Source organism: Stegostoma tigrinum, chromosome 2 (genome assembly GCF_030684315.1).
Source record: "Stegostoma tigrinum isolate sSteTig4 chromosome 2, sSteTig4.hap1, whole genome shotgun sequence".
Taxonomy (NCBI): Eukaryota; Metazoa; Chordata; class Chondrichthyes; order Orectolobiformes; family Stegostomatidae; genus Stegostoma; species Stegostoma tigrinum.
The window spans coordinates 20,026,196-20,038,663 of record NC_081355.1 but is presented as its reverse complement, the minus strand read 5'-3'; the positions used below and the strand labels follow the sequence as shown (position 1 = coordinate 20,038,663).

At 39.1% G+C, this 12,468-nt stretch overlaps 1 protein-coding gene across 4 annotated transcripts in view; it reads right to left on the bottom strand.

Moving 5' to 3' along the window:
• The window catches only part of trip13 (thyroid hormone receptor interactor 13), a 35,084-nt gene that overhangs the window by 18,888 nt on the left and 3,728 nt on the right, over positions 1-12,468 (bottom strand). For 3 of the 4 annotated variants that reach the window (XM_048523739.2, XM_048523747.2, XM_048523752.2), the window contains 5 exons: positions 11,931-12,028; positions 9,078-9,243; positions 7,410-7,539; positions 4,072-4,127; positions 2,969-3,059 (listed from right to left, as the gene is read on the bottom strand). In XM_048523739.2, coding sequence (XP_048379696.1) covers positions 2,969-3,059; positions 4,072-4,127; positions 7,410-7,539; positions 9,078-9,243; positions 11,931-12,019 — 532 coding nt within the window. In that variant the 5' untranslated portion in view covers positions 12,020-12,028. Of the gene's footprint in view, positions 1-2,968; positions 3,060-4,071; positions 4,128-7,409; positions 7,540-9,077; positions 9,258-11,930; positions 12,029-12,468 lie in introns of those variants that run through there. The other variant, XM_048523760.2, reaches the window with a different exon arrangement.

Below are 12,468 nucleotides of genomic sequence, written 5' to 3'. Positions count from 1 at the left end.
CAGAACAAAACAGCCCCCTTGATTGGTACCACACTCAGAAACACCAACTCCCTATACCAACAACGCTCAGTACACTGTTGCTACTCTCTAATTTCTGCACAACATATTCTAAGATCCTGAGTCAATACCTTCGAAACAAATGACTATATCCATCTAGAAGGACAATGACAGCAGATATACGGGAATGACCACCACCTCCAAGTTCCCCTCTAATCCACTCACTTTTACGATTTGGAAATACTGCTGTTCCTTCATAGTCACTGTGTCAAAATCTTGGAATCGCTATGGTGGTTCAACCTACAGCACATGGAATGCAATGGTTCAAGGAAGGCAACTCACCACCACGTTCAAGGACAATTAAGGAATGGAAATAAATATTTGCCAGCTAGAAATACCCAAGTTCCATCTGTGATTAAAAAAAACTTATAGGAAAGAGAATGCATTCCTAACCATGCCACTCAATTATTGAACCTGACAGCAGTATACATTCTGAACATTGGCTGCTGCCAGGAAAACAGTGCCAGCCTGTCCAATCTTTTCCCTCTAGTTCACACTCTCTAGTCAAGGCAGCATCCTGGTAAATCTTTTTACCCTCTTAGTGCAATCACATCTTTCCTATAATATGGCTGTAGTTGTGGTCTACAGCATTATATACAATTTCAGCATAACCTCCCTGGTCTTGTATTCTGTGCCTCATTTAATAAAGGCTAGTATTCCAAATGCCTAGTTAACTGCTTTATCTATCTTCAGGGATCTGTGAATATGCACACCAAGGATGTTCTGATCTTCATTATTTTCCAGAGTCCTACGACTCACAGTATTATCCTTTTCCTTGCTAACTCTCCCCAAGAGCATAACCTCACTTTTCAGGGTTGAATTCCATTTGCCACTCCTCTGATTACCTGACCAGACAATTGATACCTTCCTTTGGTTTATAGCTAGCCTTCTCGATGTGCGTCCATGAACTTTCAATCATATGGTCTACATTTAAGTTCAAATCATTTGAGCATATCACAAATAACACTAGGCCTTGTCGTACCCTACCAGGAACAGACTTCCAGTCACAGAAACAATGCTCTACCAATGCCCTTTGCTTCCTGTCTCAGCAAATTTTGAATCCAACATGCCACTTTGCCATGGATCTCACGGGCTTTTACTTCCTTGATGAGTCTGCCACAAGGGTCCTCAAAAGCCTCACTAAATTCCATGTAAAACATAACAAATAGCCTCATCAAAACTCATGTTTACTGCTAAAAAGAACTGATCGAATTTGTCAAATCCATGGTGAGTATCCCTGATTAATCAGTATCTCTCCAAGTGTGGGTATTTTATTCCACAGAATTTTTTTTGTTTGGCTCCTTAAAGTGGTGGCTAGTCATTGAAATGTATTTACAAGGCTGTAGGTTCTCTTCATCAACAGTAGCTTAGTACACAAAGAAAAAAAAGTCTAAATATTGAAGATGGTTAGAAAGATCTTAACACTGCAAATCAAACGTTCCAACTTGCTTCCTGACAGGATCCATTATAGAGTCAAGTCCAGAGAAACTACACCTTCTAAAGCAATTCTTTAGGGCTCTACTTAACTGACTCCTTCTAGGTTCTCTCTCTCATCGACAGTTAAAACTGTTTGATGAGTCTTTCAAATATGTCAACATGAACTTTTCACAAATCTTAGAGCCTAAGCTTTCTCAATTCTAATAACCTGCAAAGTCTCCTGCAGAGGTGACTTACACTCGGAACTCCTTAGAGGAGAGAAATTAAACTTGTTCAAAACTCAATCCCTGAGAGTTCTGAGTTGAATTTAAAGGCTTGTTTAATCCTAGATTCTGAACATTAAAAGAAAGCTATACATTTCAGTGTTTATCCTACATGTTGTAAACAGCTTTCCATTAACACCACAGGTCTCTCGGTCACTTGTTTTTGAAATATAGGCTTCTGTGTTATTCAGGTTCCTTAACTATTCAAACAGAAGAGTCAATTGCTTTATCACAATATTTATGCAGATAGATCTGGCAGGAACATTAAAAACGACCAAACTAAAAAAAACTGAGCATGGAGAGACCCACAGTTGTGTTTCAATTTTATTTTAAGAAAAAGCTTCTCAAAACCAATTGAGAATACTGTTCTTTCCAACAGAAAGCGTTTAAGAATTTAGAACAGCAGGTAGGAAATCAAATAAGATACATGGCGAAGTTGCCCTACAGATTATTTATTTGTTTTGATGTTTGTGGCATAGTAGCCAATAGGCAAAGTTTACCATTCAATGCATTCTACAAAGTACATTTTGGATCTATGTACTCCTTCCTGTCCTGCAATTTGGAAATTGGAGAGCAGAATGTTCTTCAGTTCTCTGCAGCCATTCTTCACGTCTGACCATAATCAGAATGGCTGTATGCTAGTCCAAAGCAGACAACACCACAATACCGTATTTAGCTATCACAGCGACTGATCTTTCTCCTTCCTAATCTAGAAGTGACCCTGAAGAAAAATAGGATGATTGGTTTATCTCAAGTAATTTCTACTATTCCATTAGTTTGTTACTGATCCGTACCTGAAGAAACATTTCTCTAAACATTGGACAGGCATGGACAAAATTTGGTAGCTTGCATTACCACTTGTGCTTTATAACACAAATTATTTTTGAATGATGTAACAGTGCGAACTTTAACCAAAAATTTCATCTTGTCACGAAGGACCCAACAATAAGGAGACTGGTGATTTCCTGAAATGGCTGCCACAGATTCTCACGAGGTCCTAAGCATTCTAAACTTGGGTAGGATATATTTCTCAATACTGGTAATGAGATCAGGCAGGATTCAAGACCTATGTTAGCAAATGCCAGGGCAGACAGGGCTGGTACTCAGATATGCAGCAGGTATCAACTTTAGCAATATCTAAGTCAAGGTGAAAGGACTGGAATATGCAAAAAATACAAGAGATAATTATTTGCAAAACATTCAAGACTGACCATGAAGTAGCACCACTCGATTCCAGGTAATCAAATTGCTATCAACACTTCTGTCAGAAAACAGTAAAGTAGTTGAGACGTAGTCAAGTAACTGCAAGGAATAAAGTTAGTAGAAAATGATCAATTACCCCTTGACAAATTAACTTTAAATATACACTGCAGAAATAACAACAACCTTCGAGACATCCAAAATGTGGTTAGACAACAAATTCTCAAAAAAGTTTCACTCTCAATATAGTCTAAAATTTCAACACGATTTGAACAATGTATAGGGGAAAACAAAGGAATGTTTGGCACTAATTTTCCTTAACATTTTTGATTACACATTGATTTGAATGATTTGCATTTGACTTTTCCAATTTGGATACTGCTCTAGAAACTGAGTTAGCATCTTTACAGTTGCACACGAACATGTCAACGCCTCTCCCAGGCATTTTGTTCAAAGTTTCAAAAGGCCCTACAGAATTAAGGATTCATCCTCTTCTCCTACTAATGGGATCTGCCGAAAATGAGGGCTGGACACCACAACCGTGTCCTGCCTGCAAATTTGACCCTACTCTGCAAAAAAATAAGGCCCAGCTATTTTGAACAACAGTCCAAAAAATTGAAAAGCAAACGTCAAGGTATGCAGATTTTACTTTAAAATAGGTGATAATGGACAGAACAAAAACAGACTATTGAGTTATTAGGGCAATACTTTACAAAGTCAACATAATGAGATAACAGCACAAATAAGAATGGAGGAGGGGAATGTCAAATTACATGAGGTCAACATAAATGAGTAGGACTGCAATGGGAAAAACACAAATTTTTTAAAGGGACAATTCTATGACAGATGACTTTAAAAAAAAACAAACATATTTTTATTCCATGCTGTACATTCCTAAGGCTTTGCAGCATATTGATATACACTAAAGTTGAGTTTGAAAAAGTAATCAGGTCATAGGCCAATGCTAAATTATTAAACTATTTTCAATTACGTCAGCAAATCTTGATAAATTAGATATTCTAGCATGGTTAGCAACAATTGATTATTCTTAAGCATGTCAAGCAGTTTACTCTATCATAACTAGAATACTGCAGTAAGTTTTAACAGCACTTACTTGTGATTTAACCTCATTATCATATATCAAGCTCTCCCAGAGTCCATGGAACTCACCTATAAATAGGTAATTAAAAGCTATATTGAGCAAAGTTTGTAAAGTTATGTTATTGATGAGAATTTTCAGCTCTTATGAGCCTCAAATACGCAGTTCTTTTTTCCACAAGAATTGCCATACTTAACAGAAAGTTTGGTATTCAGCTTCCTAGAAAAGGTAATAAATAGCCAGTGTAATCATAAGTCGGCTAGGATTTTTAAAGCTATCTATACAAATAAACATCCATATTATGCAAACAGTCTTTTACATGCATTAATAATTAACATAACACTGTGCATTAGAAGCTAAAATGGTTTGTAAACTTGCTGTTCTTTATTAACCTGAATAATGTAATGCTTGATTCTAGGAGATGCTGTAACTTTCAGATTACTCATTTACTGTAGAAACATTGGCATATTTACCTACAACCCAGGAAAACAGTGGTAAATATGACTTTATCACATAAATTTGAATGACTTGCTGGGGATATTTCTTGGAGTCTTACAGAACAGTTGTTTTTGCCAAGTTATGGATATGTACAATGTAGAAGTAAGGCTCTTTTAATAACTGTGCTTTTGCTGAATTGCTTTCATTAGTTCTGCTTCCTGTCTCCTTCCTCATAGCACTGCAAATCTTCCAAGAAAAAGTCCAAATCTCTTTGAAAAGGTGCTATTGAATCAGCTTCCACCACGCTGAGGACGTCTTTCCAGCTATCACAGCCACGTTTAGCAGCTACAATGACTTGCATAAGGTTAATATGGTCAGCTGCAATGATGCTGAGCAAAAGAGTCATATCAGCCATGATTGAATGGTGGAGCAGACTCGATGGGCCGAATGGTCTAACTTCTGCTTCTATTTCTTATGGGCTTATTAAGACTTAAAATATTAACTGTTTCTGCTGCCAGACCTGCCGAGTTTCTGTCTGTTGTTTCAAATTTCCAGCTGCATCCATACTTTACTTTTATTTGAATGCGCAATGATGAACAATGTTCATTGCCATTCCCCCTCCTCAAATATTGAAGCAGTCAATGTCCAAATGCAGCAAGACCCAGACAATATCCAGGTTTAGAATTTTTACTTGTCACACAAGTGCCAGGCAATAGTCATTTCCAACAAGACAGGATCTAACCAATCATCTTTACATTCAATGGCATTACCATCATTGAATTCCCACATCCTGGTGGGCTATCATTGACCACAAAATAAACTGGGCTAGAAATAAATACTGTGGCTGCAGGAGCTGGTCAGAGGCTAGAAAACTTGCAGTGATAATTTACGTCTTGACTCCGCAAAGTCTGTCCACCATTTACAAAGCACAAGTCAACAGTACGAATGGAATACACCCAATTTCCCTGGATCAGTGCAACTCCAACATTCGAAACTTGACACCATCCAGGAAAAAGTCCAAAATTTTGGTACCACATCTACAAACGTTCACTCCCTCCACTGCCCATGATCAGTATAGGTAACATGTGCCATCTAAAACATACACTGCATATATTCACAGAAGATTTTTAGCCAGTATATTTGATTTATTTATTGTCACACATATTTTGTTTCAAAACAGTGAAAAATGTTGTATAGTGTTGCCACTCTCCAGCACCATCTTAAAAAGCACAAAAATAAACCAAAACAGAATAAAAAGGCAGAAACATAAAGTATAAAGAAAAATTGTTCAGCCTTATAGTATCATCTGTTATGTGCCCCATCACAGGCCAGCTGTCCAGACACGAGTTCCCTTCACTGTGCTACAGCTGAATGAAAGTCCCCACTCTTCGGTAGCATCTCGTTTCTATCAATGCCCTCACCAATGCAGATGCCATCAGACACCGCAACAGCCCAAACTCAACTTTGCTGCCACCATGCCAATACAGCCAGGTCTCATACCAGACTCAACCTTGCCTCCCCAGCTGCCATGAAACTATACTCGATTCAGACACTGCTAGGAACCCAAACTTGCTTCTGCCCAACAGCCATGAGTTAACGCTTGGACTGCCTTGTGAATGCTGAAGCCACTCGGAACCCAAACTTGCCTCTGCTGGGCTCACTTGCTGCCATCACCACGTTTTTCAACAAGAGGCAAGCAAAATGCAAACAGGAGAAAAGAGAGAGAAAAACAAGGAAAACAAAGCAAAAGCCCTACTCCACTGCTATATGCAGGAAGTAAATACATGACCACGCCATCTAAAATAGCAACAGCAATAGCCACATGGAACACCCACCTGCGAGATCCCTCTCAAGCCACTCAATTGCCTGATTTAGAAATATATTTCTATTCCTTCAGTGCTGCTGGGTCAAAGTACTGGAATGCCATTTCCAAATGGGCCTACCTACTAATTGTGGATCTATTATAACCAAATGGATTGCAGCAGTTCAAGACAACAGCTCCACACCGCCTTCTCAAGGGCAGCTAGGGATGGGCAATAAATGCTGGCTAAGTCAGTGACACCTATATGCCACAAATTAATGTAAAAAGAAATTTACAACACTAAGTAGTGACAGTACTACCATTGAGAAATGGTTGACAGATGACATCTGATCTGCAAAGATGTAACTTGAAACATTAGCTCCACTTCTTTGTCCAAGTATTCAAACTGGCTAAAATTTCCCAGAACATCTGATTCAATTTCATATTTCCTACATGTAAACTCAAATTTCACAGATACAACAGACCCATTACGCAGAAAGTTGCTTCAATATTTCGTGGGAATTCTTCAACCCAAATCCTTTTAACCCTTCCAAATAGAACAAAAGGATTTCCCAGTCAGGTGGTGCAGCACTGCTCGGAGTTAAATTTTACAACACAGGAATAGAGTCAGAATTAAACAACACGGAAACAGACCCTTCGGTCTGACTAGTTTACGCCAACCATACTCCCAAACAAAACCAGTCCCACCTGCCTGCGTTTGACCCATATCTCTCCAAACATTTTGCATATTTAAATGTCTTTTTAAAATGTTGTAACTGTACCTGTGTCCACCACTTTCTCTGGCAATTCATTACAAACACTAACCATTTGGTAAAAATGGTTAACCCCCCCCACCCCCACGTCCTTTTTAAATCTTTCTCCTCTCACCTTAAAAATATGCCCCCTAGTTTTGAACTCCACCCAACCTTAGGGAAAAGACCTTTGCTATTCACCTTAGCTACGCCTTGCATATTTTAATAAAGGGCTTTGAGGTTACCCCTCAATCTCACACACTCTCCATTGAAAACAGTCCCATCCCTACTCCCCATTTTTAATTAACGCAAACCCTCCAAGCCTGGCAACATCCTCTGCAACTGGGTTTTGTGATACGTACCAGCAGGTAGAAGCCAGTTATTTGAGGCTGGCATGTTCTCCTCTTCCCCCTCCAAAGCATCAGAGGATGGACCTTCTTCATTTAGACGAAATATATAAATTGAAATGCTGGATTTTGTCAGGTCAATAGGCTGAAACAGAAAATGAAGATAATTTAGCAGTAGCCAGCACACCTGATGATTTGGAATCAGTATACTTCAGTCAGAATTAATTGGGAAAACTAAATACATCTCTCGATTGGTATTGAAGTGGAACATGAAAGCATTCTCTTCCTGAAATAAAATAATTCATCCAAATTGGAATTATCCAATTTCCCCCATCTTAGTTACTTTGTAGCACACAGAAAATGGCCCTAGATGCAAGGTCAAATGTACTATTTGCAGCACTGGCCATTTCACTCACTTTATCCTTTATCTAATTTACAGAAAATGAATCAACTTTCAAAAGTCAAACTTTTTCCATAAAGGAATGCACAAGTAACTCTGATTAATTTTATCAAATCACAAAATTAAAAATTAAAATATTCTAAAGATACTTTGGGATAGATAGCAACATTTAAAAAAAGGATTCACAGTATGATCGACTTTGTCACACAGCTGAACATCATACAATACGAATGTTGTGTTTTCGGATGACAGCCTTTGTCGATAATTTCCTTTGCCTATTTACATCTCTTCCAGATCAATCTTGTATTTGGTTGTCTAATTACTACCTCTTTCAGTTTCATCTCTTCTGCAGTTTAATTGGCCCTATCCTTTCTTCCTCACTTAACACATCTTGTACTTGCTTGAATGTGCTACATCACAAACTTACTCCAGTTCTAATAGAACACCAGTTTGGAACATAAACAGTTTCTTTTTCCACAAAATGACAAATCAAGTTGTAATGAGAGTTCATTTTCCTTATACAGTATACTTTCTGGGAAGGAAAGAGAAGTACTTTTATCACATTAAGAGACATATTCCAGATTGTTCAAATGCAATACATCATTGTAACAAAATATTGACAAACATCAACAATAGTACAGGAGTTCAAATGTCATGTTACACCTGTAAAAGACATTGGTACAGGCTGATTTGGAGTACTCTGAACAAATTCTGGTCACCCTGCTATAGGAAAGAGGTTATTAAACTGGAAAGGGTGCACAAAACATTTAAAAGGACATTACCAAGATTGAAAGCCTTGAATTAAAAAGGAGAGGCTGTAACGTTTTTAGTCCTGGAGTGCAGGAGGCTGAAGGGTAACCTAACAGAAGGTTATAACATCAAGAGGGGCATAGATAAGCTAAACACCCAAGGTCTTTTTCCCCAGGGTAGGAGTGTCCAAAATTAGATGGCACAGCTTTGCGGCAAGGGGGAAAAGATTTAAAAGAGACCTAACAGGCAAGTTACTTACATTTACACTCACATAGTGGTGCGTATTTGGAACAAGCTGCCAGAGGAAGTAGTCGATGCCGGTACAGTTCTAATACTTAAGATACTTGGATATGTGCATGGACAGTAAAGGTTTAGAGGGATATGGGCCAAACACAGACAAACGGGACTAATTCAGTTTAGAAAACCTGGTTGAGACTGACAAATTGGGCCAAAGGACCTGTTTCTGTGCTGTATGACAGTTACAAAAGTGTTTGACTCATAACTTTTAACATTTCCATCCATCAGCCCCTTACCTGTCTGTCCTTAAATGTAAGATCCGTGTCCACAATGCATACAGAGCTTACATGTTTTGTCAGAAATTCATCATCAAATTCCATCCATGCATAATCGCCAAATACCACGCGGTGTCTGCTTAGTAGTTGCAACACACTCAGCCGCACATCTTCCTGCTTCACAGTACTACCAAAACAGAACTAAATCATGTAAAAATCACAAAATAATTGTTGTAAGTGTGTAGATTTGCTTTTTACATTTTAATGGAATAGCTGAGTCTTAAGGTAATAATACTGTCTTGCCTTGTAACTAGATTTATTACTAGGAAATTGTATAAATTGTGCTTGTATTTTCACAGACAGATGCATTTTCTTCCTAATATTTAGTGGTAATTTTCTCTAATTATTTATGTGTAGATGTTAATTTGAAAGTAGTCAGACAGTAAGTCAACCATGACATTGGATATGATTCAAGACCAAATAATGACCAAACCAGACAAGGAAGAGAGTTTGTAGACATAATTCAGTCCCATTTTAAATTAAAACTTGTACAGAGCTCTTACATTATAAATATGCAGAAAGGGTTTTATAAATGAAGTGCCAATGTACACATAGCATATTGTAATTTGAGCTGTTTGCAGTAATGCACCGATTCCACTGGAAGGACTTTGTAACTATAGTATGGTGGGAAAGATGACTTGCTTGCCCAGGCATTTTTACTGCAAGAAGAGACACGCCACTTCCCCTTCCAGAATCAGGGCTAAACAGCATGGAAAATAGACCTTTCGGTCCAACTTATCCTTGTGAACCAGACATCCTAAATTGATCTGATCCCATTTGTCAGCATTTGTCCCATATCCTTTTAAATCTTTGCTATTCGTGTGCCCATCCAGAAACCTTTTAAATGTTATGACTGCTACCCACTTCCAACACTTCTTCTGGTAGCTTGTTCCGTATGTGCATCACCCGCTACAAGAAAAAAAATTGCCAGTCAGGTCCCCATTGAACCATTCACCTCACACCTTAGGTTTATGCCTTCTAGTTTTGGGCCTCCTTATCCTGGGAAAAAGACCTTGCCTATTCATGCACCCCCATGATTTTATAAACTTCAACGTCAACCCTCAGCCTCTGACACAGGGAAAATAGCCCCAGCCAATTCAGCCTCTCCCAATCGTTCAACACCTACGATCCCAGCAACAACTTTGTAAATTTTTTCTGAATCCTCACGTTTAACAGCACTTTTCCTAAAGCAGGGAGACCAGAATTGAATGCAGTATTTCAAAAGTGGCCTGTACCACTTGTCCTGTACATCTGCAACATGACACCCAACTTATAAGGTCAATGCACTGACCAATGAAGGCAAGTGTGCCAAATGCCATCTTCACCGCTGTCTACCTGCGATTCCACTTTCAAGGGAACTATGCTCCTGCACCCCTAGGCCTCTGTTTGACAACACTCCCCAGGGCTCTACCATTAAGAGCAGAAATCCTGCCGTAGTTTCCCTTACCAAAATGCAACACCTCACATTTATTTAAATTAAACTCCACCTGCCACTCAGAATCCCTATAGTGTGGAAACAGGCCCTTCAGCCCAACAAGTTCACACTGACTCTCAGGGCATCCCACCCAGACCCATCCCCCTACAACCCATCTGATCTACACTTCCCTGAAATTTACAGGCAATTTAGCTTGGCCAATCCACCTAAACTGCACATCTTTGGACTGTGGGAGGAAACCGGAGCACCAGTGGAAACCCACACAGACACAGGGAGAAAATGCAAACTTCACTCAGATAGTCGCCTGTGGGTGAAAGGGCGCCTCAGCCCATCTGTTCAAGATCCCTTTGTATTCTCTGAGAACTTTCTTCACCCATTGTACTGTTCACACCCACAGGCTGTGCGGATACCCAGGAACTAGAGTTTGTCAACGGGATCATCTTCAGCATCGACAACTGGTCAGCTGTTACCATCTGAATCTCACTTTGTATATCTACCTCCCCCGTGTCAAGCTGTCATTGCTTATACCTTCCTCCGTCGCTGCAAAGCCGTGCAACCATGATTCTCAATCAAGTCCAGTATCATGCCTTTTACAACAATTCCTTCCTCAGTCTTTTGTGGAGGGGTCCTTCCAATTTCGTTAATTTGAACACAATTGCATCATTGGCACTTTCCTTGTCAGTTACTAATGCTAAAACAGTTTTAGCAGATTCAGAGATTAGGGCAAAGCCGAGGAAAGTTGCAAAGCACAATAATAAACCCAAGAATGTGTTTAGCACAAAAATCTCCCCCACCCCCGTCTCAACCCTTGAAGTCTAACAATTGATCTGAAAGGTAAAAAGTAAAGTTGCTATAGTCCTACTGCACCATCAGTTGCTCTCTCAATATAGAGAGACACACAACTCATGGTGGTTTAACCACGTTTCAGGCAAGGAGAAACACTAAGAATGGCTCATCACAGTAACCTCAGCCAATGGGAGCGCTGAACCTGTGCTGCTGGTATCAACCTGCACTACACATCACCCATCCAGCCAATTTAAAAGGCACGAGTCCACAACCTCAAATCAGCAATTTCTCATTCCCACACTTACTCACACAGCAGCTTTCTTCCCAAATTCCTTTCCCACGCATGCACTAATTCAGCAGCTTGGCCTCTCCAACAACCTCCCCAGGGTCTCATTGGTCTTTGGTCACCAGCCCATTGTAACTAAAAGCTGCCAATGAACATGGCAGAATATCCATAGCCTTTTGATCCTAACATGTTCGGCTGAAAGATCATTCTGTACTTATTTTACTTCTTGGTTGTTATTGTTTGCTACTGCAAACTAATAAGGAAAGAAAAACTACAAGTTTCACTGCACGAAAAGAAAATGGATTACCTGTTCTGTTTCACACAGACTTCCACATGTATTTGCATGGATTCAAAACACGGTAAAGCTTGTTTTAATTCTCCAGCTGCAGCATCCATTTAGAATTACTAAAAAAAGTGAAAAATCTAAATAATTGATTGAAATTGTGTCACTCATTCATTTTCAGTGAGATCAATAACTGACCATATGTTTAGGAAAATAGATTATGTTATACCCCAAGTATGCACACACAAAATAAATTTATAACAACAATTGAGAAGGTTGGACATTTAGATAGAAGAATATTATGGATGTTCACTTCTCAAATTCCAGTCACTTAAGGAACACAATGTTTGGATTGTCAAGCATTTCAGAGGATGTGGGCTATTTAAATAGTCAGCAAGTATTCTGAAATTGAGATTAAGCTAATATATCACCATATCTCTCAAAATATGATTTCCTTCATGACTTAAGAACTCAGATGTGACTAGAAAAGTTGATGAGGGTCGAGCTGTGGATGCGGTGTATATGGACTTCAGTAAGGCATTTGATAAGGTTCCCCATGGTA